This window comes from Molossus molossus, unplaced genomic scaffold, assembly GCF_014108415.1.
Source record: "Molossus molossus isolate mMolMol1 unplaced genomic scaffold, mMolMol1.p scaffold_m16_p_6, whole genome shotgun sequence".
NCBI classification, from domain to species: domain Eukaryota; kingdom Metazoa; phylum Chordata; class Mammalia; order Chiroptera; family Molossidae; genus Molossus; species Molossus molossus.
The window spans coordinates 13,220,034-13,247,774 of record NW_023425399.1 but is presented as its reverse complement, the minus strand read 5'-3'; the positions used below and the strand labels follow the sequence as shown (position 1 = coordinate 13,247,774).

Here is a 27,741-nt window from a genome sequence, read left to right as displayed (position 1 = left end):
GGGACTAACCAACAGAAAGAGCTATTTGGGATTACCCATCTCACCACTAACCCTCCCACCGGAAGTCGCCCCCGACCTCTCAGAGAGCGGAAACCCTTAGGAATCACGCTGCAAGTCTCCAGTCCAGAGTTCCCAGCAGTCGGACCCCACCTCCGGGTCTCAGGGGCAAAGCTCCACCCCCGCCTCTTTGCGCCTGCGCTCTTGGAATCGAGGCTGGGGCGTTCTTCACCCCACCCACCCCGGCCGGAAGTCTTCACTCTTCTCCATTCTCGGGGTCGAGCGAAGTTTAGGTCCTTGGGACCTACCATTTTTATCAGTCTTTAATAAGACTTGATATTAAAGACACAATTAAATCGGTCTACTTTGGCCTAAAGCTAAGCCACGTTCTGTTTAGGTTTACCCCTCAGTCAAAATAATGGTACAGTCCCGTGTTGGCTCCGCCCCCTACTACCACAGTCCCGACGCTCCAGGCTAACTGACGTCCTCTGTTGTGTCGTCATCACGTGGCTCTCGAGGTAAGCATACGCACGGGTTCACGCCTTCCCAGCGCGCCGCTCGGCCTCCGCCGTTGCTAAGCGGCCTTGGATACCCGCGGCGGTGGGCGGTGTCAGGTGAAGATGGTGGTCACCGGGCCTCAGGTGAGAAGAGCTCTAAACTAGAGGGCCGGCCGGGGTGTTGGGGCGGCCTGGCGCTGGCGAGGGCTGCGCTGGACTGCCCTCGGAGCCTCTGGGCCAGCCTTATGGATAATAGAGGTCCTCTGGGGTAAAGTAAACTGAGCACGGATCTAGGCCTGAATCTCGGACCCTAGACTGGTTCAAGTCTCCATCGCTTCCTGCTACGATGATTTTCAGTGGTCCTGCTGAGTATGAAAGAGCATTGGACAAGGGCTCATGACATCTTGATCTCATTCCCTTTTCGTAGGAATCCTGCTCTTAGGAATCTGTTTTACGGCGAAAATAATTGCAAAAGCAGAAATATGTAAATTCCAGTAGTATCTGTGATGGCATAGAATGGAAAAGATGCCCATGCAGGCCGTGGTTCAGTTGATTATGACATAGCCCTGCAATAGATCATGCAACCAACCTAATCTTGAAGACTATTCCTGTAGGAAGCTCGAGAAAGCAGAATACAATGTTGTATATATACACTGAAAACAAGCATGCACAGAGATGGAATGAAACATGAAAAGATAAATGTGGTGGGTTCCTGGGGGCATTTTTTAACCTGGCAAAATGATTTTAAAGTTAAACTGCAAATATAAATATGTGAGACTAGCCAGGAAAATCTAAAAGTTAAGAGTAATAACGGGAGGGAAAGGGAGGACCAACAAAATTTTTTTAAAAAGTAATAAGGGGGATTAGCTCTCCAGTATCACCAGAAATTATAACATATTATAAAGTTACCGTAATTAAAATAGAATGGAACTGAGCAGGAACTTACTGGTAGATAGAATATATAGAATTCAGAATAAGATCCAAATATTTATAGTGATTTATTATATAGTCAAGGTGATGTTTTAATAAGCATTGAGAAGTTGGATTGGTGCCAGGCAATTTTCTAGTAAAAAATAAAATTTATTTTGAGTGAAATAAATTCCAAATGAACCAAAATTTAGCTTTTATTTTATTTTTTATTTATTTATTTGAGAGAGGAAGGGGGAGAGAGAGAGAGAAAGAGAAACATTGATTTGTTGTCCTACTTAATTTATGCATATATTGGTTGCTCCTTGTGTGTGCTCTGACTAGAGCTTGAACTCGCAACCTTGGCATATCCAGAGGACACGCTAACCGACTGAGCTACCTGGCCTGGGCCTCAACATTTAAATTTTTCAAATGACATGAAAGTACTGGAAGAAAGCATTGTTGGGTATATTTATAATCTTAGTTTAGCATGGAAAAAATTCTTCTAAAAATAGGTCATGCAATTTAAAATCACGAAAGGAAAAGATTAATTTTTTTTTTTTTTGTGTGGGACATGCCCCTAACAGGAACCGAAACTAGGACTCTCTGGTCCGCAGGCTTATGCTCAACCGTTGAGCCAAATTGGCCAGGGCAAGATTAATACTTTATAAAATTTAAAACCACTTGTGTAGCCTGTAAAATTCCACCAAACCAAACCAAAGAAGCTTCCATAAACTATGTCTAAAGACAAACAAATTTGTGAAAGTATTTGTTTAATGATCAATTAGAAAAATAAGAAACTCAATAGAAAAATAAGAGTACATGAACAAGAAAATCAGGGGAAACATGAGTGGCCAATATAAACAGTGAAAGATGGCCATCTCACTAATTTTAAAATGCTAATCAAAACAATAATGAGGGAGGGTACCTATCTTAATAGAAAAGGTGAAAAGGATTAGAAATAGAATTGTATTAGTATTAGTGGAAGTAAAAATTACAATTTTTTTGAGGGCAATTTGGGAATAATTAGCTATTTAACAGGTAGGTTTTTACAAATATGGAAAGTGCACAAAAACATGTTCAAGGATAATTGATATTTGTAGCATTGCTTTAGTAGCACAGTTTTTGGAAAGAAAAAGATGACAATCTATATAACTAGTTAAATTGATTATAGTACATCCACAAAATGGAATACTGTGCAGCAGTTAAAAAAAAAAAAGATTCCTATGTACCAACATGGAAAGATGTGAAAGCTACAGGGTTAGGTGAAAAAAATGAGTTGTAAAATAGTGTATATGAGCCTTGACTGCTTTTGCTCAGCGGTTAGAGCATCGGCCCACGGACCAGAGAGTCCCGAGTTCAGTTTCCACTAAGGGCATGTACTTTGGTTGTAGTTTGTCCCCGGCCCCGGTTGGGGTCATGTGGGTGGCAGCCAGTCGATGTGTCTCTCTCACATCGATGTTTCTCTCTCTCTCTTCCTCCTTCTCTCCCTTCCGCTCTATCTGAAGATCAATGCAAAAAATGTCCTCAGGTGATGATAAAAAAAAAAAAATAGGAAAAAAAATAGTGCATATGATAAGATCCTGTTTTGTAAATCAAACTATAAGTTAACTCATGTATAAAAAGAATCTAGAAGACTATATTTCACAGTTAACAGTGAGGAATCATGGTCTCCAATGGAATAGAGTGATAGCAGGCAGGGCCATGGTAGTAGGCTGGTAGTAGGCTGGTAGTAGGCAGGGCAAGAGACAGGAGGTCACCAGGGTTGGTCTTAGGTTTCTGCAGCTGTGATTATGCATTACATTCTCAACCTTTGAGAACTGCAGAGATTTCATAGGTAGGTTGCAGCTTTATACCCCTTTTCCTTAAATTAGAAGTAGACTCTGTTCCTTTTGTGGTCTTTCTTTTGGAATATTGTTTATTGTTTTTCTTTTTCTGATCCCTTCTTTTTTTCATAAGTAACCATGGAGAAAGAGCTTCGGAGCACCATTCTTTTCAATGCGTACAAAAAGGAAATATTTACCACCACCAGTGGCTATAAATCCATGCAGAAGAGACTTCGGAGCAATTGGAAGATTCAGAGGTGACCTTATGGATTGTTTACCCCTGCCGATAATATAGCCTGCTGATAAAACTGAAAATATTTTCTTATGTAAGCCATATTGTTTAGGTGGGAGAAGCTCAATTTAAAGTTCATTCAGAAGTAAATAAATTATTAAAGCATCTCTTTTGGAAATTGGCAGTTAGCATATTATTAAGTTGTCCCCCAAATCACAAATAAAAAATTTATTCTAATTACCCAAATACAGCTTTTTAAAAAAAAATCTTGATTGTTGCATGTATTACAGATGTTCCTCATTTTCCCTCCATTGACCCCCACCTCCTCCCCACTTCCGCCCCCCTCCTGCCTTTTCCCACACTGTTGTCTGTGTCCATGGGTTACGTAATAAGTTTTTTGGTTTATTTCTTCCCACCCCCCCAACCCCCTTCCCTTTGAGATTTGTCAGCCTAGCAACTAATTTGTACTTCTTAATCCCTTCACCTTTTTCACCTGTTCCCCCAAACCCCCTCCCATCTGGCAACCAACAAAATGTTCTCTGTATCTATGAGAATGTTTCTGCTCTGCCTGTTCATTTTGTTTGTAGATTCCACTGTCGATAGATACGTATTCATTGCCATTTTGTTTGTTCATATATTTTATCTTTTTCTTCAAAAAGACTCCTCATCATTTCATATAATGACGGTTTGGTGGTGATGACTTCTTTAACTTTTTCTTGTCTGGGAAAGTCTATGTCCATCAATTCTAACTGACAGCTTTGCAGGATAGAGTAATCTTGGTTGTAGGTTCTTGCTTTTCATCACTCTGAATATTTCTTGCCACTCCCCTCATTTTTTTGGATTCTTTTTTCTTTTTGCTGTTCTGATTGGGTGTTTTTTGCCTCCTTAGATTTCAAATTGATGGTTTGCTTCTTGGCTTTACCTACTTTACTATTGAATCTGTGTAAATTATTCTTTATTTCAGTTAGTGTCTCCTTCATTTCTGACTGTGCATCCTTCATTTCTGACTGGTCCTTTTTTATGCTCTTGAGGCCCTCACTAAGTTCGCTGAGGTTCTCACTAAATTCATTGAGCATCCTTATAAGCAGTATTCTGAACTCAGCATCTGTTAGGTTGCTTGTCTCCATTTTGCTTAGTTCTTTTTCTGGAGTTTTGTTCTGTCCTTTCATTTGGGGCCTGTTTCTTTGTCTCCTCATTTTGGCTGCTTCCCTGTGTTTGTTTCTATGTATTAGTTAACGAGAGGTATGGGGCTAGCTGAGACCAAATGCTGCTTGTTTGAAAGAATTTAGGAAAACCTGAAGCAGGATCCAAGACAGGCCAATCCTATGGTTAAGCACTGGCAACAGCTTGGGTGGGCCTGAAAGTTGGGTGGGGCGGGGCCTCAGGGAATCACCAGGGCGGGGCAAACAGTGTGAGCCAGGTTGCTGGAGTCACAGTATGGCTGCTGTCTGCCGCCCCAGGGAAGGGCTCACCAAAGGAACAAAGGCTTCTGACAGCACGTCTGTCCAGGAGAAAGCCCCCTCTCCAGCCCTCGCTCCAGTGGCAAACAGCTCAGTTCTTCCCTGTATGTCTCTGGTGCCCCTCGAGCTGCCTCCCCTCCAAGCTTAGAGGGAGAGAATCCGATAAGTCCGTGCGCGGGCCCTTTAAGGAGCTGCCTGGGGCTCCAGCTGCCTCAGCCTCCCTGAGCCTCAGTTCCCGCTGGTTTTTCCAGCCAGAAGTGATGGGGATTCTCTTCCTGGCACTGGAACCCTGAGCGGGGCACCTGGTGTGGGACGGGGACCCCTCAGTCCTCAGGGAGGACCTTCCCAGCCGAGGTGTCCTCCTGATTTTTATCCACCACACGTGGGTGTGGGCCCAGCCCGTCCCCTCTGCCCCTCCTACCAGTCTGGATGTGGCTGCTGCTTTAATGCTGTAGTTGTAGGACTTCCATTCAGCGCGATTTCAGGCTGTTTTGAATGATGGTTATTCAGTAGTTTAGTTGTAACTTTGATGTGGTTGTGGGAGGACGTGGTACCGCGTTTACTTACGCTTGACTGGAAGTCCCCAAATACAGGTCTTTAAGAGGTTAGAGGCTTTCTCCATATTTTAACTTGTGTTAATACTTCAAATTAGAGAAAGGAAAAATGAAAATATTTCTGTTTTTGTAGCTGTGTAGTTCTTCTTAATAGGTAAGGATATGTAATCATCCAAACTAATGGTAGAGGCGATTGTAAAGGACTTCTTTATTCTCTGGCATAGTTTAATTTGGCTCATAGGAAGTGTTTGAGCAGAGGCCAATGACTCTGGTGCGAGCTTGTAGTGGGGATTCTCACTTTGGGAGAGAGGCTAGACTGGGTACCTCTACTCCCCTTCATCTCTGGGCCTCTGGCCTCTGGTTCCATACAGTCTAGAGGTTAAAATGACTCATAAATTGGTTTAATTATGGATCTAACGCTTGCTTTTAAAATCATATTTGTAGCTTAAAAGATGAAATCACATCTGAGAAGTTAGTTGGGGTGAAACTGTGGATTACAGCTGGGCCAAGGGAAAAATTTACTGCAGCAGAGGTAAGAAATACCCATTAAAAAAAAAGAGTGTGTGTGTGCGTGTGTGTGTGTATATATATACATTCATGAAGAAAAAATATGAAATGGTTAGGAACATGGGCTCTGAAATCCTGGATTTAAATTCTCATTTATCATTTATTGTGTTGCCTTTGGGTAATGACTCTCTCTTGATCATTGAGTTGTTGTGATGATTAAATGAGATGATGCACGCAAAGTGCCAGACATATACTGCAGGCTAATATCAGCCATATTTCTTTGCCATATGTTTGCTTTGAAAATAGGAAAATGCCATTTTAAATTGAGCTTTTTTTAATTTTTTTTTTTTATCTTCACCCGAGGACATTTTCCCATTTTTTTTGTTCAGGTAGAGTGGGAGGGAGAGAGAGGAATAGAGAGAGAGAGAAAGAAACATCGATGTGAAAGGAACACATCTAGTGGCTGCCACCCGCACGACCGACCAGGGCCGAGGTACGCGCCCTTAGCGGGAACCGAACCTGGGTCTCTCAGGACCGCAGGTCGACGCTCTAACCGCTGAGCCAAACCGGCCAGGGCTAAATTAAGCTTTTTTAAAATTTTATTTCATGAAATAGACAAAGAACAATAAATGTAAAACCCTGAACACAAGTGTTGGCAAAGATGTAGAGAAATTGGAACCCTTGTGCACTGTTGGTGAAAACATAAAATGGTACAAACTCAAACAGTGTGGAAAACAGTATGGTAGTTCCTCAAAATTAAAAATAGAGTCATCCATCATATGATCCAGCAATTGTACTTCTGGATATACATATAGCCAAAAGAATTGAAAGCAAGATCTCAAAGAGTTAGTTGTTTGTACACCCGTGTTTATATTATTCACAACTATTAAAAAGTAGAAGCAACCCAAGTGTCTACCAATAGATGATTGAATAAACAAAATGTGGTATATGCATACAGTGATTTACTGTTCAGCTTTAAAAAGGAAGGCAATTCTGATACTACAACATGAATGAATATTGAGGACATTATGGTAAGTGAAGTAAGCCCGTCACAAAAAGACAAATAGTGTATGGTTCCATTTATATGATGAATCTAGAGTAGTCTAATTCATAGAGAAAATTACAGTGGTAGTTGTCAGGGGCTGGAGGGTGGGGGAGGGAAATGTGGAGTTGATACAGAGCTTTAGTTCTGTGAGATGAAGAGTCCTGTAGATCGAATGCACAGTAATGTGAATATGCCTAATACTACTGAACTGTGCACTGAAAATGGTTAAGATGGTAAGTCTTACGTTAAATGTATTTCACCACAATTAAAAAACCAAAAGGCCCAGAACATAGCAAGGACCTTTCCCACAGAGACTTGAAGAGCCTTGATGAGTTGTGGGGAGTGAAGGCAGGGTGGGCCTTAGACTGAGGCAGTCCAAGGTCTTCGGTTCTAATTTTGGGTGGGGCCACGAGAGGAGGTCCACAGGGGAGCTTTTCTATTGTCCTTTTTTCTCACCTGGATTGCCAGGACACCTCATCTGGGAAGGGGCATGGAAAGAGATGAAACTGATCAGGTGAATTGAGAGAAGCAGTAGAAATTACCATTGGGAATATGGAGGTGACCAGCTACCCTACCCAGTGAGACTCTGAGGGAGATATTTACACAGCTGATAGTGGCCTGCAAAGGAGTACTTCATTACTTGTTGGGCTTTGGCCTAACTCCAATGTAGTTTCTTCCCACCACCTCCCTTCTCCACCTAGGGAAGACAGAGAGAAATGATCGGGTCTTTGCCAAGGAACAAGCAGCCTCAGCAAAGTGAGAGCATCCAGAGAGGGTCAGTGACCAGTGCCTGGGGACATTTGGCAACGTCTGGAGACATTTTTGGTTGTCAGGAGAGGGTAGATGCAATTGGCATCTAGTAAGTAGTGACCAGGGATGCTCTTGAATGAAGGAGACCAGTGAGCTTTCTTTAGCTAATAGTTTTCCATTTTTAGTTTGCTGTCTAGATAGTCAACTTGGAAAATGTCAATTTAGTTCGAGTATTTGGGAGTTTCATTTTTAAAGACAAGCTTGGAAATTCTGCAAGGAGAGTAAATTTTATATTATCTTACATACATTTATATTTAAGTGCCTTATAGATTTGAAGTGTTTATTTTTCAGGTAGTTAAGGTCTTCATCTTTTGGGTATATTTATAGATTTTTTTTTTCCTTTGCGTAGTTTGAGGTCCTGAAGAAATACCTTGACGGCGGTGGAGATATCCTTGTGATGCTGGGAGAGGGGGGAGAATGCAGATTTGACACCAATATTAACTTTCTCCTAGAAGAATATGGAATCATGGTTAATAATGGTAAGTATTACTATTAATTTAATAGAGGCAGGAATTTCCTATTGATTATTCGTATTGTAGCACTCTGGGCCTAATAGTGCAATGGAGAATGCCCTGGGCTGGGAGGGTACCTGGCCCCGCATTCTGGCCACTGGCAGCCTGAACCCCTGGGCCTAGGTCGCTTCTGTTTATAGAGTGAGAGGGACTGGGACAGAGTTCCAGGGTTCCTTTCAGGTCAAAGTTTTAAGCATCTGTATCAAACTTAATTTCTAATCTAAAATGTGCCTTCCTCTCTTTTCCCCTTAAAGATGCTGTGGTTAGAAATGTGTATTATAAGTATTTCCATCCTAAAGAAGCTCTAGTTTCCAATGGAGTCTTGAATAGGTAAGTGTGTTGAAAGCAGAAATGTCTATAAATGACTCTCATCTTTTCTACATGAATCATTTCCTCATCTCTTCTTTTTTTTTTTAATTTTCCACCCTTTTAAAAAATTGATTTTAGCCCTGGCCAGTTTGGCTCAGCGGTTAGAGCGTCGGCCTGCGGTCCGGAGAGACCAGGGTTCAGTTCCCGCTAAGGGCACGTACCTCGGTTGCAGTTTGTCCCCGGCCCTGGTTGGTCGTGCGGGTGGCAGCCACTCGATGTGTCCCTTCACATCGATGTTTCTCTTTCTCCCTTCCTCTCTATCCCTCCCACTCCATCTGTACAAAAAATGGAAAAATATCCTCGGGTGAGGATAAAAAAAAAAATTGATTTTAGCCCTGGCCGGTTTGGCTCAGCGGTTAGAGCGTCGGCCTGCGGTCCGGAGAGACCTGGGTTCGGTTCCCGCTAAGGGCACGTACCTCGGTTGCAGTTTGTCCCCGGCCCTGATTGGGTCGTGTGGGTGGCAACCACTCGATGTGTCGCTTTCACGTCGATGTTTCTCTCTCTCTCTCTCCCTCTCCCTCTATCTGAACAAAATATCGAAAAATGTCCTCGGGTGAGGATAAAAAAAAAAAAAAAAAAAAATTGATTTTAGAGAGAGAGGAAGGGAGAGGGAGAGAGACATAGAAACATTGATGAGGGAGAACATCAGTTGTCCGCCTCCTACATGCCCCTCACTGGGGATTGAGCCCACAACCTGGGCATGTGCTCTGACCAGGAGTCAAACCGGCGACCTCTTGGTGCGTGGGTCGACGCTCAACCGCTGAGCCACACCATCCGGGCTTTCCTCATCTCTTCTCACACATTCATGTCACTGGCTCTTCTTTTCTCTTTTCCTTTTGTTTGATTTGATTTGATTGTATCATAATTTATTTTACTGTATTACTTCTCATCTATCAGTTTATATTCCTCTTATCTTTTGAAACCTTACTTCACATTCACCCTTTTGTCGGTTACAATACATTCAGTTGCAAGTAACAGAAAACCCTGTTCAAATGGGATTGAACAGTAGAGACTTTATTGATTCATGTAATTGAAAAGCCTAGAAATAGGGCAGGTTTTGGAGCTAGAGTAACTGAAAATACATGCTGTTTCCAGAGTTCCAGTTCCCTTTCTCTGCAGTTCTCTTGGATCTGCTCTCCTGAGTGTGTGGGCCGGATGGTCCATCCCAGCATCCTCGTTAAGAATAGTCCTGAGATTTGCCGTTTGAGCTGGGCTAGGCCACATGCATATCCCGACTGTCACTGTGGCAGAGGGCCTAGAATGTCTTGATGGCATAGCTAGGTCATATCCTCTACCCCTGGAGTCTGGAATGAAGTCAGTGTTTTTCTAACCCACTGGATCCTAGAACATAAAGCAGGGGCTTTAGGGAAGTGGGAAATGAGTGCATGAGAGGGACAACATTCGGTGCTCTCTGCCAGCTTTTCCTTATATTCCAAATGATTCGTTCCACACTTGAACTTGCTGCATGCCAGGTACTCTGCTGGTTCTGATGGCACACAGTCTAGGATACTAGACTAGAATGTGGGTTTAGTATACTGACCCTTCCCTCAGGATTCGAGAAACAGGAACTGATCCTTACACTTTAATGTTAACTTTTGCAAGTTCTCCAAGATAGGTGTAGGTGTGTGATGAGTATATATTTTTATTTATTAAAAGTTGTGGGTTTTTGCCCTGGTTGGTTTGGCTCAGCGGTTGGAGCATTGGCCTGCGGTCTGGAGAGACCCGGGTTCGGTTCCCGCTAAGGGCACGTACCTCAGATGCAGTTTGTCCCCTGCCCTGGTTGGGTTGTATGGGTGGCAGCCACTCGATGTGTCCCTTTCACGTCGATGTTTCCCTCCCTCCCTCCCTCCCTCCCTCCCTCTCTATCTGAACAAAATGTCGAAAAATGTCCTCGGGTGAGGATAAAAAAAATTTTTTTTAAGTTGTGGGTTTTTTTTTTTTTTGATATGTGCCCCTAGTGGGAACCAAACCCGGGACTCTGGTCCGCAGGCCAACGCTCCAACCGCTAAGCCAAACTAGCCAGGGCTTTTTTTTTAAACATATTTTTAATTTTTTTTTTTTTATCTTCACCTGAGGACATTTATGCATTTATTTTCAGAGAAGGAGGAAGAGAGAGAGAAATATCGATGTGAGAAAGACACATCAAGTAGCCGCCACCCACATGACCTCAACCGGGGCTGGGATCAAACTGCAACCGAAGTACATGCCCTTAGTGGGAACTGAACCTGGGACCCTCTGGTCTACGGGCCAATACTCCAACCGCTGAGCCAAACTGGCCAAGGCAAACATATTTTTAATTAAAAAAATTTTTTAAATTAAATTTAGAGAGAGAAGAAGGGAGAGGGAGAGAGAGATAGAAACATCGATGAGAGAGAACATTGATTGGCTGCCCCCTGCATGCCCCCCACTGGGGATTTGGCCCATAACTTGGGCATGTGCCCTGACTGGGAATTGAACTGGCGACCTCTTGGTGCCTAAGTTGATGCTCAACCACTGAGCCACACCGGCCAGGCTTACTTATTAAAAATTGTACCTTGAACAAGTCTACAGAGCCCTTGCATCTAGTTGATGCTACTAATGAATGGAGTGTGAGATTCCTAAATTTTTTAATTTACTAGACTTTAATTTTTTTCTTGAAGGGAAATCAGCCGAGCTGCAGGGAAGGCCGTGCCTGGGATCACTGAGGAGAGCAGTGGAAACAATGCCCAGTGAGTGTGCTGCTCGGCACCTGAAGGTGACGGCTCTGTCATTTTGAAGGTCCTTTTCAGAATGAAGAGCTTTTGATTACAAAAGTGATTCTCACCAAAAAAAAATTTGAATGATTCAAAATATATGATTGTCTAACCAGTATGTACACCTGAAACTAACACAAGATAATATTGAATATTTTTTAAAAAAGCAGAAGCAGATATTTAAAAATGTAGCATTTTATCAAGACAGACACTCAAAGAATTTGAAGAAAATGTAAAAAAAAGAAAATGTAAATCTATGCGGGTTTGTTACGTGACAGGCATGTATTACCTCATTTAATCCTCACAACAATCCTATCAGATTACAGACAAGGTAACAGATTAATTACCCAAGCTCACTGGAGTAAGTATCAGAGCTTAGTTTCAGACCTAGGCAGTCTGCTCCAGGGACTGTACTCTTAACTTCTGTTCCTTGTTGTTATAAAGTTTGATATTTGTTGTTATAAATAACAAAGCCCAAAGTGAACATCTTTGTATGTACTGTTTTTGTGCACGTGTGCTAATATTTAGTAATTTAGATTCTTAGCATTGGAATTTCTGAGTTAAAGGCCTTCCAACTGATGCTCTTTGCCAAATGTGCTGCATTGCCAGATGGCCCTCCAGGCAGTTTGTAGCACTTGTCTGTCTGAACACGCCCCTTTTTCCTCTCTTGCCAGCATGCAGTATTCTAGTGGAAATCATCTCCTTTCCCTCCCTCTCTCCCTCCCTCTCTCCCTCCCTCCCTCCCTCCCTCTCCCTCCCTCCCTCCCTCCCTTCCTGGAAAAAACCATCAATTTATGGAGACAGGTTCACTGGATAAGCCCAGGATGAGCTGCCGCTGCTTGTTGCCCCCTCTGGTTGCAAGTCTTGTGGGGACCCTTAAGAGTTTAGGAGACAGAAGTACAGAGCAGGCCTGAGAGGGAAGAAAGGCAGGGTGTGCTGCAGAGAGCCCCTCGCTGGGTCTTTGTCTTGAGGGTTCTTAACTCAAAGGCAGAACTTGAGGGGAGGATCTCAATAGAATATTCATCAACTCTATGCTGATACGCCAAAATGGGATTTATTCTCCTCACTTCATCTGTCCTTGGGTATGGTTGGCACAAATGGCACTAATTGGATTTCTGTTACCTATCTCCCTGACTAGGGTGATTGAAGCTCCTTATGCTCTGCCTAGGGAGGAAAAGTATAAACCATTTACTCTTAAGTGGCCTTGGTTATGGAAGATAGGATTTTTTTTTTTTTATCCTCACCCGAGGACATTTTTCCATTTTTTGTACAGATAGAGTGGGAGGGAGAGAGAGGAAGAGAGAGAGAGAGAGAGAGAGAGAGAGAGAGAGAGAGAGAAACATCGATGTGAAAGGGACACATCGAGTGGCTGCCACCCGCACGACCAACCAGGACCGGGGACAAACTGCAACCGAGGTACGTGCCCTTAGCGGGAACCGAACCCGGGTCTCTCCGGACCGCAGGCCAACGCTCTAACCGCTGAGCCAAACTGGCCAGGGCAAAGATAGGATTTTTCATTTACTAGATGGCTGTAAACTGCTTGGCCATGTAACTGTCTGTCTCATTTTCCCTATTCCACATGTCCTGGCTTACTAGCCTGTCTCAGTGTCTCACTTGAAAGGTGACCCAGAGCATAGTAACCCAAGCTGGTTTCCATATCTGTAATGGGGACAGTAATAAGTTTACAGTTGTTGGGAAACTCCAGTGAGGTAAGACTTGCCCCAGTGCTCTGTGGTATAAGGCACAGTACCTTACCTGCTGTTGCGTTACTGCTTCCTGGGTAATTGTAGTGAAGGGCGCGTAGCTGGGTTTTGTGTCCTGGGTGATATGGAAGCAGCACGGCTTCTGTAGGCTTTGAGATGTGGGTACCAGTCCTGTTTTGGCCTATTGCAGCCCCATACTTTCGTTAATCCTTGTTTCTTATGTCCCCTTTCCTTCTCTCGCCTTGCTGTAGCCACACCAACTTTGTTTCAGTTCCCTAGGGCCTTTTCATATCTGCCCTGTCCAGGAATGCTCTATCCCAGGCATTCACCCAGCTGATGTTATTTATATGTAGTTTGTAAAAGGAGTAGATGAGGCTTTACTGCGAGAACGGGGACAACTGGCACAGGAAAGAAATAATTTTAAATGTAAGCTAAAAAATCGCCCTGGCCGGTTTGGCTCAGTGGTTAGAGCGTCGGCCTATGGACCAGGTTCGGTTCTTGCTAGGGGCACTTACCAAAAAAAAAAAAGTAAGCTAAAAAGAGTTTTCTCATGGCCTACAGTAAAAGACAAATTAAACTCTATTTTTTTATTTTAAATCCTTACTCGAGGATGTTTTCATTGATTTTTAGAGACAGAGGAAGGGAGAGAGAGAGAAAAAATCATTGATGTGAGAAACATTGGTTGTCTCCCATTTACACCCTGACCAGGGATCAAACCTGCAACCTAAGTATGTACCCTGACTTGGAATTGAACCCACAACCTTTTGGTGTACAGGACCATGCTCTAACCATCTGAGCCACCCAACCAGGGCGGAAATTAAACTCTTAATAGGAGACTCCTTGGGTCTCCCTAGCCCCTGAAGTTTCCAACTTGATGCTCTGGTTTTAACATTCCCGTTTTTCCTCATTCTGAGAGTACTTCCTGCAAACAGCTACCTTTGCAGAGCTCCGGCTTTCTTCCAGTAAAACCCTGGCCCGCCTACATGGGTTGGCCTTACCCTAGGATCTGCATCCTGTCCCCTGCCCCCCCCCCCCCCACCTTTTCCATGAGTACATTGTCCAAGTCAGACTGATTCACTTGAGATACTTGAAGTCTCTGTTACGACATTGGAGATGGGGGAGGAACTCCAAGGCAGGTGTGTAGAAGTGTCCAGGGGGGGTAGATACATACTTCTGTTCATGTAAGCACTCAGTTGGTAACAGGCTCTTCTAATGACGGACGTTCATCCTTGGAGATAGCACCGGTCAGATCTGTCAGGAAGAGGGAAATGTGTACCTCTGGATGCTCTTACACAGAGCAGCTCACGTGGAGCTCGGGTTCAGTGCTTGCGTGAGGCTCCCTCTTCCTCCCCTCCATAGGGACCACTTTAGTTCTTCCAGTTACAGTCCTTTGCACATGCGGTTGTAAATTGTTAATTTACATTCCTATTTCTTAAAGTGCTTTTTTAAACTTGCAGCTAGAATTGTACCAATTTTTGTGTTAACCAAAGCTTAGAGGAAATTTTGTGTTTGATGATGAATTGCCGAGGAAACACTGAGATTATCTTCAAAAAGTTTTTATTTGTTATTTTTACAAACTGGAATGTTTCTTTGATGTCTTACAGGGCTCTCACCTTTGTGTATCCTTTTGGTGCCACATTGAGTGTCATGAAGCCAGCAGTGGCTGTTCTGTCCACAGGTTCTGTCTGTTTCCCGCTTAACAGACCCATTCTGGCTTTCTATCACTCCAAGGTACAGTCCTTCTTAGACATGCATGCATGTTCTAAAAGATTTCATATATTTTCTTGTTGATCTTCACAACAGTCTTGCAAAGTAGTATTTCACTGATCTCCACTTTACTTTTGGGGATAATTGATGGAGTCAAGGCCTGAACCTAGCTTTTATCATTCTAAATCCAAAGCTTTCCACTATGGCATAAGGCTACCTATATTATAATTCTTTTTTTAAAATACGTTTTTATTTTTCTTTAGAGAGAGAGAGAGAGAGAAACATCAGTGTGAGAGAGAAACATTGATCGGCTTCCTCCTTCACGCCCCCTACTGGGGATAGAGCCTGGACCTCTCAGTCCATGGGACAACATTCAGTCCACTGAGCCACACTGTCTGGTCTGGGCTTTAGCTCTTTTTTTTTTTTTTTAATTTCTTTTTTATCCTCACTCAAGGATATGGTTATTTGTATATAAGCCAGTGCTTATGTAATTCTGACAATTAGTGTGGAGACGAGGATGCACGTGGTGCGCTTGGGATCTGAGCATCTGTTGCTGCTTTGTCGTCTGCAGAACCAAGGTGGGAAGCTGGCAGTGCTTGGCTCGTGTTACATGTTCAGCGACCAATATTTGGATAAAGAAGAAAACAGCAAAATTATGGTAAGCTTTTAAAAATCCCGCCCAATTCATGGATTCATTTAAAACCAGCTGTTCAGAGCCCATCGTGTGCCATGCACTGAGAATACGAGGTTGGGTCAGGCGTAGTCTCTACTCTGAGACTGTGTACTACAGTGTGAGAGAGTGAGAGAGACCAAGAGTAAATCCAGGAGGACGCGGGGAGCATTTCTAAGCATGCCAACGTGGAGTGGGGCCGACCTGGGGAAGAGGTGAGGGACAAGCCCAGTCAGGGTGTCACGTACAAAGTTCAGGAGCTTGACTTTCTGCCAAAAGTCTTGGGGAGCCCTTGTAAGGTGTTGAGCAGCCTTGGGTCTTAGGATCTGAGTCTGAGACTCCTCCATGAGGTGTATGGAAAGAGGAGGCCTGGAGCCAGTTTGAGGCCGGTGGAGGGAGCCAGGCAGGATGAGGGCCTGAAGGAAGGGAGTGAAGGTGTGAATGAGGGAGGGGCCGGCGGGCTCAAGTGGTGTTTAGGAGGGTTATGATGGCCCTGGTCACTGACGGATGTGGGATGAGGTACAGGCACGGCAGCTGCTGGTCGGAATAGTGTGAAGAACTGCCAGAGCTGTCCTCTGATGGCTGCCGAGGCTCCCTCGCGGGGGACGCAGCTCCCACGGAGCCTTTGCGTTAATGAGATCGAGTCCTTCAGCCTTGGAGACTCGAGTCTTCAGGACTCTTTTGGGAGGTTGAGTAAGTGCTTGTTTCTGTAGAATCCACACGAAGTTCCAGTGTCACTAGACACAGTCTGGGGAGCTCTAGATAGAGTCTGTGTTTGAAGTTCGGGCTGTTTCAGCACATTAAACGGGGACTGCTCCGGGACTGGGGACATGTTTTAATCAGTTCTGGCTTGTGGTAGAGGTCCGCGTGCCCTAAGAGAAATGAGAAATTTCTGATAATAAAAGCGGCATTACAGTGAAGAAAACTTAAGTTTTTATGTGATTTCACAAAGAGAAGGGTGGCTTTTCTCATTTGAATCACTGGTTCAGTCTTTTTCTTGTTACCACTTTTTCTTTATTGATTTAATTCTCTCTTGCTGCCTTTGGCTTTCTCAAGTAACCAAATGTTTAATTCTGGCGTATTTTTTTAAATCCAGGATGTTGTTTTCCAGTGGCTTACAACAGAAGACATTCACCTAAACCAGATTGACGCTGAGGACCCAGAGGTAGGAGGTTGTGAATCATTAAAAAACTTTTAAAAGAAAAAAGGGGCTACCTTCTCAGCATCACTTCTAACACTTTCAAGGGAATCTCTCTCTCTCTCTCTCTTTTTAAATCCTCACCCAAGGATATTCTTCTATTTACCTTCAGTTAGAGTGGGAGGGAGGGAGAGAAAGAAACATCTATTTGAGAGACACATCGATTGGTTGCCTCCTGCAAGACCCCAATCAGGGCCCGGACGAACCGTAGTGAGGTATGTGCCCTGACTTGGAATTGAACGGGCACCTCTCAGTCCATGGGATGACAGTCAATCCACTGAGCGACATCAGCTGGGCTGTTCTGTTTTTTTTTGTTGTTGTTTTTTTATCCTCACCAAGGACATTTTTGCATTTATCTTCAGATAGAGCGGGAGGGAGACAGGAAGGGAGAGAGAGAGAAACGATGAGAGAGACATTGACTGGTTGCCACCCACACGACCCCAACCGGGGCTGGGGACAAACTGCAACCAACGTACGTGCCCTTAGCAGGAACTATACCTGGGACTCTCTGGTCCACAGGCCGACACTCTAACCGCTGAGCCAAACCAGCCAGGGCTTTAAGACCGTGTTTTTCATTGTTTGTATGCAGTATACTTAGCCAGTCCCCTATTGATGGATATTTGAGTTTTCCTGGCCTTTTACTGTTACCAACAGACAGCATGTGTCATTAGGCATTTCCTTGGGTAGATGACAAGGGCTGGGGTCTGGTGTCCACGTGGAGGGGTTGTCTGCTGGGGCCATAGGCGTTCTCACATGTAACAGGAGAGAAACCAGATGCTGGTGGGTGGGTGGATGTCATAGTGGAAGCTTGCGGATTTTCTTTTATGATTGCCTGTTTTCTCACTGAAATAGAAAATAAGGTCCTTGGCTAAAATTAAGAAAGGAAAAATCGCTTTAGATGGTTAAAGTGACAAAGGAAAGTATAGGAGACTGGGAAGGTGAACGGACTGGGGAACAGTATCCAGTGCTGAGCACTGCAGGTCAGCAGCATGAGATTCAAAGCAGACCGGTCAGCAGGGTGGTTCTCCGGCTGTGTTCAGTGGTGTGAATACCGGCGCGAGTAACTGGAGAGTTGGAGTTAGCCAGCATTGGGTGAAGCCAAGTACTTGTTCCTCATTCCCCATAAAGTGCCTTATGTAAGGTTGTTGTCAGTGATTGTGAGCAGTGAACTCTCTTGGCAAGAGAACATAAATACTGCAGATTTAGACCTGCGATGTTGGAGACGTGACACGTAAAGTTCTTGTTTCTACCTACTGAAAGGAACCCTCTGTGGCTTTCAGATTTCCGACTACATGATGCTGCCCGACACAGCCACCCTGTCGGAGCGTCTCCGAGTGTGCCTCCAGGAGGGCGACGAGAACCCCCGGGACTTCACCACCCTCTTCGACCTGTCCATCTACCAGCTGGATGTCACCTCCCTCTCCAAGGTCATCAAGTCAGTACCTGTGGCTCTCTGAGCTGCACTGCACCCCATTCCGAGTGTTTGCTTTGAAAACAGGAGCCTGGGGACAAGAGTTAGGGTCATGGCAAACGTGGTATGAAAACCACATTTTCCAGGTCTAGGATGAGGTTGACAGAGAGAGCTGGGATATTGGGGTGGGGGCGTTGCTGTAGAGGGAACAGCCAGCCATTGTTAGCTCTTCCTGTGTTTCAGGTGCTATCAGGCTTTTAGGGTGACCAGCTGGTTTCAGTTTGCCTTGGGCTTCCCTGGATGGATTGACTTATTCATTCATTTATGTATTGACTTTAGAGAGAAGGGAAGGGAGAGAGAGAGAGAGAGGGAGAAACAGAAACATCGATTTATTGTCTCTCTTATTTGTGCATTCATTCATTGGTTGATTCTTGTATGTGCCCTGACTGGGGATCGAACTTGCAACCTTGGAGTATCAGGCCAGTGCTCTAACCAAGTGAGCTACCTGGTCAGGGCCACAGAGAGTCCCACGTCTCAGCTGTCCTCTCACTAAACCCGGGTGGTATTCACCTCTAAGCACTCCACATTATTACCTCCCTTAATACTGTCGGTAGACCTGCCCTGGCCGGTTTGGCTCAGCGGTTAGTGTCAGCCTGCGGACCAGAGAGTCCCAGGTTCGGTCTCCGCTAAGGGTACGTACCTTGGTTGCAATTTGTCCCTGCCCCAGTTGGGGTCATTGGGTGGCAACCCCTCGATGTGTCTCTCACGTCGATGTTTCTCTCTCTCTTTCTCCTTCTCTCCCTCCCGCTCTGTCTGAAGATACATGCAAAAAAAAAAAATCCTCGGGTGAGGATAAAAAAAAATAAATACTGTCGGTAGTCATCCGAGTTACCTGTCTCACTCCCTCTGAAGAAACAGGTTTAAAGGAGGTAAGGCATCCTCCCAAGGTGGGAGCAGGGATTCAAGCCCGGTCTGAAGGACTGTTCAGCCAGGGCTGCACCCTGTTTCACTGCCCTCTTTGTTGTTGTTTTCCATCCCTAACAGCAGGGACAGGGACTAGCACTTTTGAGTATCTTCGCCCTGGCATGTGTAGGTCCTGGGACCTTTAGCTGAAACTGCTGTTAATGACATTCTGCCTTCTGGGTAGACTGAGTCAGAGGGCTTCTGGTTGGTTGGCAGGGATTGGCCAGGTCTGAGTTCTAATTTTGCCTTTGTCACTTCTTTTTTTTTATCCTCACCCGAGGACATTTTTCCATTTTTTGTTCAGGTAGAGTGGGAGGGAGAGAGAGGAACAGAGAGAGAGAAACATCGATGTGAAAGGAACACACCGAGTGGCTGCCACCTGCACAACCGACCAGGGCCGGGGACAAACTGCAACCGAGGTACATGCCCTTAGCGGGAACCAAACCCGGGTCTCTCAGGACCGCAGGCCGACGCTCTAACCGCTGAGCCAAACCGGCCAGGGCGCCTTTGTCACTTCTTAACCATGTGTTCTTGGGAAGCTACTTCATCTCTACACCTCTGTTTCCTCCTCCGCAAGAGACTATACCCAGTTTCCCGGGTTGTTTTGAGATTTAAATAAAATAAATTTAAATGCCTAGTGGAAAGTTGGGCACAATATATGGCGTTTAGTAGGTGCTCAGTAAAGGTTACTTCTCTTTCCTCCACAGGGATCTTCTGCTCCTTGCTAGGAAACATTCTCCCCAAGCACCTGGGAGAATAACAGCCTAAGATCAGCTGGTCAGCTGTCTGCAGTCACAGACCCTCTCCTTTCTGAAATCACTTATACTTAGAAGCAGGCAGAACTTGGTTCATACCCATTGGCATTTGCTTGTTTAGCTTAATTTTGAAAGGCCACAAATGTGTATACAGTTTACATTGGGTGAGTGTGTTTTAATTTGCCTCATTCCCAGAGGAGTTCAGCCAACTTTCACAATTTTATGCAATACAAAAGCATAAAACGAATGTTTGAGAGAATGGAGGCAAAGGAGAAGCCACAATAAAGAAAATAATATGAGTAAGATCGGAACTTGACTCTACTCATTCCTGCGACTGCCCCTCTGCAGTCACCACTCTGGCTGCCCTGCTGCTCTGAAAATGCCTCGCACCCTTCTTCCTGCTCTTGCTCTTGCCTCTGCCTGGACAGTTTGAGGGCCCTGCAGGACTTGCCCTCCCTTCTTCGGGGCTTCTCTGAGAAGCTGCACTCCCTCCCTAGTCTCTACCCTTCTCCTGATGTTCCTTCATAATACTCATTAATACCTGGCATGTTGCGTTTTCGTGTGTGTCTCTCCACCACTGCAGTGTAAGTTTCAGGAGAGCCTGTCTTGATCTCCCTTGCTACATTCCCGGTGACTAAAACTGCCTGCTGTGTGTACATGTTCAGTAAGTATTAGTTGAGGAAAGTAGACATGGATACTATGCAGATCTGTTCAGTTACCAGAAGCAGACTTCAGATTTGACTCCTATTTCTTGATGGTAAAAACAAATAAGGAAACAGTGAGTTAAAAAAAGTCAGTGTTCATTGGGTAAAATAAAAAGGCTATTTAAGAGAAATCTGATATGAAACTTGGAAGAACTTTCCCTGTTAGTTCTCAGTAAAGTCATACTCTGTGAGACAGTGGAGAAGATTCATGAAAGGGTTATTATATTGCATATAAGAACGCACCGTGTGTTTTTCTGCAGAAGTGCTGAACCGCCTGATTTGAGGGAGAAGAGCACAGTGTGAGCAGTTAGATGTTCTTCACACAGTGCCTCATTCTGTTTCCTGCTTTTCTGTCTTAACACAGGGCTTATGAACAGCTCAACGTGAAACATGAACCTCTGCAGCTCATCCAACCTCAGTTTGAGACGCCGCTGCCAGCCCTTCAGCCAGCGGTGAGTAGGTGTGCTCAGGACCTCACTGCAGAACCCCACTGCTGGCCGGCCCTTCCATATGCCCCTTCTCCTGGAGGCTCACTTCTCTGGCCCTAACCACGCACAGACAGCAAACCTACTAACATTCCCCAGGGACTTCATTTGGTGTGGTTCCCAGCTGAGAAATCAAGGGCGTGGACTGTTTTGTTTTAAACATTTCCCATCTGCTGGGCCGGAGGGCACCTGTGGAAGGCACACGGGGGGGGGGGGGGGGGGGGGGGGGGGGGGAGCGTGGTGCTGCCGCTTCCCAGGCAGCAGGCAGGTTCCTAGCAGAGTTCCAACATTCCAGCCCAGCATTTACTCAGTTTGTCTTCAAAACTGACTCATCCCACTGCAGCCCGGAATATTCTGAGCCATTTCGCTTCATCTCGGTAGCTTGAAATTGGCCATGTGGAAGTATTTACACCACAGAAAACCACAGATGCTATAGATCAGGCCTCTTGGTTTGAGAGCTGATAATTAAACATTATCAGCACACCACTGGTTCATATCTGCAATTAAAAAAAAAATGTTTTTATTGATTTTTTTTTAGAGAGAGAGAAACATAGATACGATGAGAGAGAAACATCCTTTGGCTGCCTCCTGCATGCCCCCTACTGGGGATCAAGCCTGAAACCTGGGCTCGTGCCCTGACCTGGACGATGCTCAGTCCACTGAGCCACACCTGCTGGGCCATAACTGCAAACTTTGCTTCCAAGTTCAGTACTTTCTATCCTAATTTACATCTGCTTCTACAGTTTCTCTTCCTAAAGGGCTCATGATTAAATGAGAAACAAGTTGTACAATCAAATATTCACCACAGATAAGCCTAATGAGCCTTACGCTTTGTGCCCTTGCACGAGCCAGTGGGCGCTGGTATGTCAGCCTGGTCAGTGCAGTGGTGTAGCTAGAGCCAGCTCTGTTTAGTTGCTTACCACCGGCCAGTCTTGCTTGATGTGGTCTGATGGGTGAGGGCAGAAGGAGGCGATGGGCTCGTGTGGTTCATCCCAGGTAGGGCTGAACTGGCCTCTCACTCGCCTACGTCTCATCACTGTCAGGTTGGCTTTGCATGTGCGCTGTCGTGACAGACCTTATTTCCTTCAGGTTTTCCCTCCCAGTTTCAGGGAGCTGCCGCCTCCTCCGCTGGAGCTGTTTGACCTGGACGAGACGTTCTCCTCCGAGAAGACACGGCTTGCTCAGATTACCAATAAGTGTAGGTTTATGCTAAGTTTTTGTCTTCTTTTGTGAGTTTTATTTAATTGTGAACTGAAATTTGCTGTGAGAGAAAGTTTGGCATTTGTTCATGGAGAACAAAATATAAACAGGAGTATAAAGTCACGGTTTTTTTGTTTTTGTTAATCCTCACCCAAGGATATTTTTCCATTGATCTTCTAGATAGAGTGGAAGGGAGGGACGGAGGGAGACAGAGAGAGAGAGAGTGACAGAGAGATCGATTGGTTGCCTCCCACACGACCTCAACTGGGGCCAGGGATCGAACCTACAACCGAGGTACGTGCCCTTGACTGGGAATTGAACTCGAGACCCTTTGGTCTGTGAGCCGACATTCCAACCACTGAGCTGAACTGGCTAGAGCTAAAATCACAGTTTTTGTGTATTTCATGTAAATGATGTTATTTCTCTCCAGGCCAGTTAGCTCAGTGAGTTAGAACATGGTGCTGAGCAGAAGCCAAAGTCTCAGCTGTAATCCCCGTAGTTCTGACTTACTGAGTGACCACAGAGTGAATTCTAAGCCTGGCTGCTACATGGCAAATCTAGGTCACTAGTCATAGGGGCAGTTAAATAGGAAAATGCGGTCAGGGCCAAAAAAATTATAGAGATTTCAAATTGGATCCTTCAGAGGGATCCTAGAGTGAGGCATGCCCACCTTGACACGTGGACGAGGAAATGAGGCCCTAGGCCACACAGCTGCATGGTGAGTGGTACTCCCGACCCTCAGTCCCTGCTCCCCAGACATGCACTGCCTCCGGCACAGCACATGGGCCTGCACACGTGTGCTGAGAGGCATAAAATTAACCATTTTGAGGCAGAGACCCCACTTCTGGGAATCTAAGGAGATAAATAAGGTGTACAGATGACCTACATTATTTATTTAAAAAATACAATACAATTGGCAAGGGCTTTAGTGTTCACTAGCAGGGGAATGGTAGTACATTGTGCCACATTCAATCAATGGGACAACATGCAGTCATTGTGAAAGAGGTATACAAAGGCCAGGGAATGGCACTGATAGGTTTTAAGCAAGAATCCTAAATGAAGAAAGAAAGATAGAAAACTGCACGTCCAGTAGGGTTCCAACTATGTGAACAACACCTATGTCCCTAGAGACCAGAAAGGATAGTATAAAAATGAACGTCGTTCAATGCAAAACACCTTCACTACACCTCTGTTCTGTGCCAGGCACTGTGGTAGGCTCTGGGCAATCAGAAATTAGCAAGACATAGTGGTTAGTCCAGTAGTCATAATGGACCTGTGAAGAATCAGATGCTGTGATCCAGCGTCTCCAATTCTAGCAATTTATCCTACAGAAATCTTTGTAGAAATGCGAAATAAAAAAGATATAGCTATAGAGATATTAATTGTAGTATACAAGAAATTGGCAACAGTCTAATGGTGCAGCAGTAGGGGGATTGGTTAAAAAAAGATGAAGTAAAGTAGAATATTATACGTCTGTTAAAAGAAAGATGTCAGCTTTGACATGTTACATGGTTAAACGATGAAGGCAACTTTCAGAACTATTACCATTTGACCCCCCTTTTTACACATATGTAGATGTGTAGGCATAATGTTACAGTAATTACATTAGGTAGTATTGGTGGGGATGGAGGTAGTATGAGAGATTTTTACAGTTGTATGGTTTGAATATTTTAATAAAAAATTATATTTCCAGCCCTGGCTGGTTTGGCTCAGTGGTTAAAGTGTCGGCCTGTGGACCAATGAGTTGAGGGTTCAATTCCGGTCAAGAGCATGTACCTCAGTTATGGTTGGTCCCTGGCCCTGGTTGGAGTCATGTGGGAGGCAACCAGTCGATGTGTCCCTGTCACGTCGATGTTTCTCTCTCTCCCCCTCTCTCCCTCCCTCTCCCTCCTACTCTATCTGAACAAAAATGGAAAAATATCCTTGGATGAGGATTAAAGAAAAAAATTACATTTCTATCATAACATTTTAAAGGGCAGATCAGAAGGGGAAAAAAGAAATTACAGTATAAGTAGGACATTAATGGCTGTCTATTCTCGAACATCGGGCTACTGGGGATGGCTTCATAGAGATATGCTCTTATTGGAATTATGGGTGATTTTTTTCCTTCTTTAATTTTCTTTTCTATAATACTGCTATAATAAATGCTATTTAAAATACGCATGTGTTCTTCTCATAATGGTCCTTGCCGCATCCAGAGAATGGTAATTCCATTTCCTACTGGTTGCTGTTCTTTGTAATGTAGGAATGCTGGATCTGGGAACAGGAGAGCCAGGCCAGTTCAGTGTTATTCTGATTAGGAGTGTCACACTTGGGTCCTAACTTATAAAAGTAACACATCAGAGACCTTTGCAGTGTGTCCTGTGGTCACATTACCCTAGGAAGAGGTGAGTGATCTTGAGACGTAGGAACCTGACAGGGGGAACCTAAATCGCAATGAGTTTGTACTTGGGGAGGGTCAGAAGGTATGGGTTATCTAATTGCCCCAACTGTGCTTAGGTACTGAAGAAGACCTGGAATTCTATGTCAGGAAGTGTGGTGACATTCTTGGAGTAACCAATAAACTACCAAAGGACCAACAAGATGCTAAACATATCCTTGAGCACATCTTCTTCCAAGTGGTGGAGTTCAAGAAATTGAACCAGGTACAGAGCCTAGAAGGCCCACTGGTGTGAGAGCCCTGTGAGTGGCGATATCGTCCATAAACTGAGTTTTATGCCAGTCATGCATTCTGCAAGTATTTATTAAGTAACTACTAAGTGAACAAAACAATCCCTGCACTTATGGAATTTATATTCTAGCTGGAGGAGACAGTAAACAATAACTATAATATATAAATAAATCACATGATAAGTGCTATGGTATTAAAAAAAGCAGGGCAGGGTTAGGGGATCTGTGTGCTGAACATGGCAGTCTTGAATAGGGTGGTCGGGGTAGGCCTCACCACAAAGTTGATACTGGAACAAAGAATTGAAAGTGGTGAGGATTCAGCCATGCAGATAGCTGGGGGATGATGTCCCAGGCAGAGGGAAGACCTGTACAAAGTCCCTAAGGCTGGGCTTTGCCTGGCAGGTGTGAGGAACAGCAGCGATGCCATGTTTGCTAGGGAGAACTGAGCAAAGGGTAGAGCAGCAGGACGTGAGGTCAGCACTTAACGTTAGAGACCATCTTTCTCAGGACTGAGGACCAAGATCTTTGAAATTATGCCTGGCCTTCATTTTTCTTTTTAATACCTTGACAGGATTTCTAATATTAAATGCCAACCACTGTTAAATGGGCATTCATACACTACTGATAAAAGAATAAATTGGTCCCACTTTTCTGGAGATATTTTTAAAATATCGTTCAGAAGCCCTGAAAATGTATATCCTTTGACCCAGCAATTCTAATCCTCAGAATGTCTAAATATATAATCCTGAATGTATATAGATTTGCCCACCTGGATTCTCAGTGCATCAGCACTGGTTTTTTTGGTTTGTTTTGTTTTATCCTCACCCAAGGACATTTTTTTTTTTTTTTGCATTTATCTTCAGATAGAGCGAGAGGGAGAGAGGGGGGAAGAGAGAGAGAGAAACATAATGTGAGAGAGACACATCGAGTGGCTGCCACCCGACCCCAACCGGGGCCGGGGACAAACTGCAACCTAGCATGCCTTTAGCGGGAACCAAACCCGGGACACTCTGGTCCCTGGGCCAACGCTCTAACCGCTGAGCCAAACCAGCCAGGGCAGCAGCACTGTTTTAATAAAATAAAATCATCAGTAGGGAAGAATAAAATCATCAGTGGGTTAAGTACCTAGGGTGCATCCATAAGATTAAAAATGTTTAGAAGAGTGTTGAAGGGCTTGGGAAGACATTTATGATACAATAAATGGGGTGGGGGGAAGGACTATAAAACAGTATAAAGAGAGAGTCCATTTTTCTTCATATATACTCTTAGGAATGGAGATGCTGAGTGGAAAGACTAGTTAGGGTCTGGGCCTTTAGTGGCAGAGGCTGGCAGTGCCGGGTACTCCTACTTATGCCTCATGTGTCCGGCAGTGCTAGACGAATGCAGTCCTTGTGTCTCTGAGCGACATGCAGTGGGACAGCTGGGGATATGTGGGCGTCTACAGTGCTCTGAGATAAGTGCCACGAGTGGCCTCCAGAGGTGAGGTGTGGATACAGCTGCTCAGCACTGGAATGTGGGATGGGGGCTTAGGTAGATTCCCAGCTACTCACCCTGGTGGCCAGGCAGGGACAGGCTCCCCCGCCCAAGGTAAGAGGTCTGGTGGGTCCCTGCATCAGTGCCTTCAATGGCATTGGCTCCCTGCTCATCATGGTGGGTGATGGGCAGTGGTCAAGGTCCTGTCCTGGTAGTGAAAACTTGACCCCTGGGCTGGATTCCGCCTTAAAGCCAGAAATTACTTATATGTCCCAATTAATGATGTTTTGGAATCTCTAATCAGGTCTAAAACACCAAAGAGTTCACATTTCAGATTTTTCACTGAAATACTGAATTTCTATGTCTTATTCCCTCATCCAGGAACATGACATTGATACAAGCGAAACTGCATTCCAGGACCATTTCTGAGGACCGTGCCTCTTCACGCTTTCTTTGCCTCCTGATTTGTAAACTGTTTTTCAGTTGTTCCCCAACTCCTTTATCAAAAGTTGTCTGTCTATCCTTTCTCCTATGAGCTTTGGAAAGTTTGTGTATCTTCTGTAGTGACCAGATAAGTATAACATTTCTAAATAGAAGATCCTTATGTAAGATATGTTCCATTTTTTAAATTAAACCTGATTGAATCTGTACTTTTTTTTCTGAATCCGTACTTTTATTATTTATGAAAGTCTTTCACTGAAGTCTTTTCTTTCAACTCCAGTCCTGGATTTGAGTCTCTTTTATCAAAGGCATAAATAACTCTCAAGCTTGTGAATACTTGACAGCTTTTGGACTAGCTCAAAAGGACATGGTCCTTTTGCCCCACTGCACCCCATGAAAAAAATAAAATAGTAGATAGATACCTTCCTTACATAGATCACTCACCCCTTCATCTCCCAGCTGCCCGCCAGACACAACCGTTTGGAGGCTGTTGTCTCCACCAGACTTTGTCCCTCCTCTGAGCTCCTGAAGCACTAAATTCTGTCATCACTTGGGGTTACACTGCAGGGCAAAATGTGGTCGTATGTCCCAGGGACCATGGGAGAGACCAGCTTGAATGGGGCAGCTTGCTGTGGAAATGCCTGGCAGTGTACTGGATATGCTGGGAACCAACTTGGAGGAACTGAGAGCCCGAGAGACGATTGCAGAGCCACGGCCAGTGTGTGAGGATGTGGTGCAATGGGAATGGCTTAGCGGGCGGGCTTCCTAAAGATGGAACTGTGGAGGGAAGGCCATTCAGGGGAGAGTATGATATAACCCCAAGAGGAAGTAATGAGAATGTGGACTAAGGTGCCGTTATAGGAAAGGTAGCATTTTGAAATAGATTTGGTCTGGGGGGTTGAAGGTCAGATTGG

At 44.7% G+C, this 27,741-nt stretch overlaps 1 protein-coding gene across 4 annotated transcripts; it reads left to right on the top strand.

The window, feature by feature from the left end:
• The first annotated feature begins 385 nt into the window (after positions 1–385).
• IFT52 (intraflagellar transport 52) lies at positions 386–27,042 on the top strand. Of its 4 annotated transcripts, none has more exons than XM_036244787.1 (14): positions 386–515; positions 3,360–3,483; positions 5,917–6,004; positions 8,184–8,313; positions 8,601–8,676; positions 11,355–11,423; positions 14,755–14,881; positions 15,429–15,515; positions 16,624–16,692; positions 18,006–18,160; positions 20,923–21,010; positions 22,133–22,241; positions 24,743–24,888; positions 26,768–27,042. In XM_036244787.1, exons 2-14 carry the CDS (start codon positions 3,365–3,367, stop codon positions 26,813–26,815), a joined length of 1,311 nt encoding a protein of 436 aa, XP_036100680.1. In that variant the 5' UTR covers positions 386–515; positions 3,360–3,364; the 3' UTR covers positions 26,816–27,042. The 4 variants fall into 4 exon arrangements, with proteins under 4 accessions (XP_036100680.1, XP_036100679.1, XP_036100681.1 ...); XM_036244786.1 differs by lacking the exon at positions 386–515 and adding an exon at positions 529–638; XM_036244788.1 differs by lacking the exons at positions 386–515; positions 24,743–24,888 and adding an exon at positions 529–638 and having other exon boundaries at positions 26,768–26,834.
• Positions 27,043–27,741: the final 699 nt, after the last annotated feature.

Excerpts from the sequence above, each read along its gene's own strand:
- IFT52 (XM_036244787.1), top strand. The coding sequence starts at position 3,365 with ATGGAGAAAGAGCTTCGGAGCACCATTCTTTTCAATGCGTACAAAAAG. Across the intron at positions 15,516-16,623 it reads AAGAAAACAGCAAAATTATG|GATGTTGTTTTCCAGTGGCT; the intron begins GTAAGCTTTTAA and ends TTTTAAATCCAG. Across the intron at positions 22,242-24,742 it reads TGCTCAGATTACCAATAAGT|GTACTGAAGAAGACCTGGAA; the intron begins GTAGGTTTATGC and ends AACTGTGCTTAG.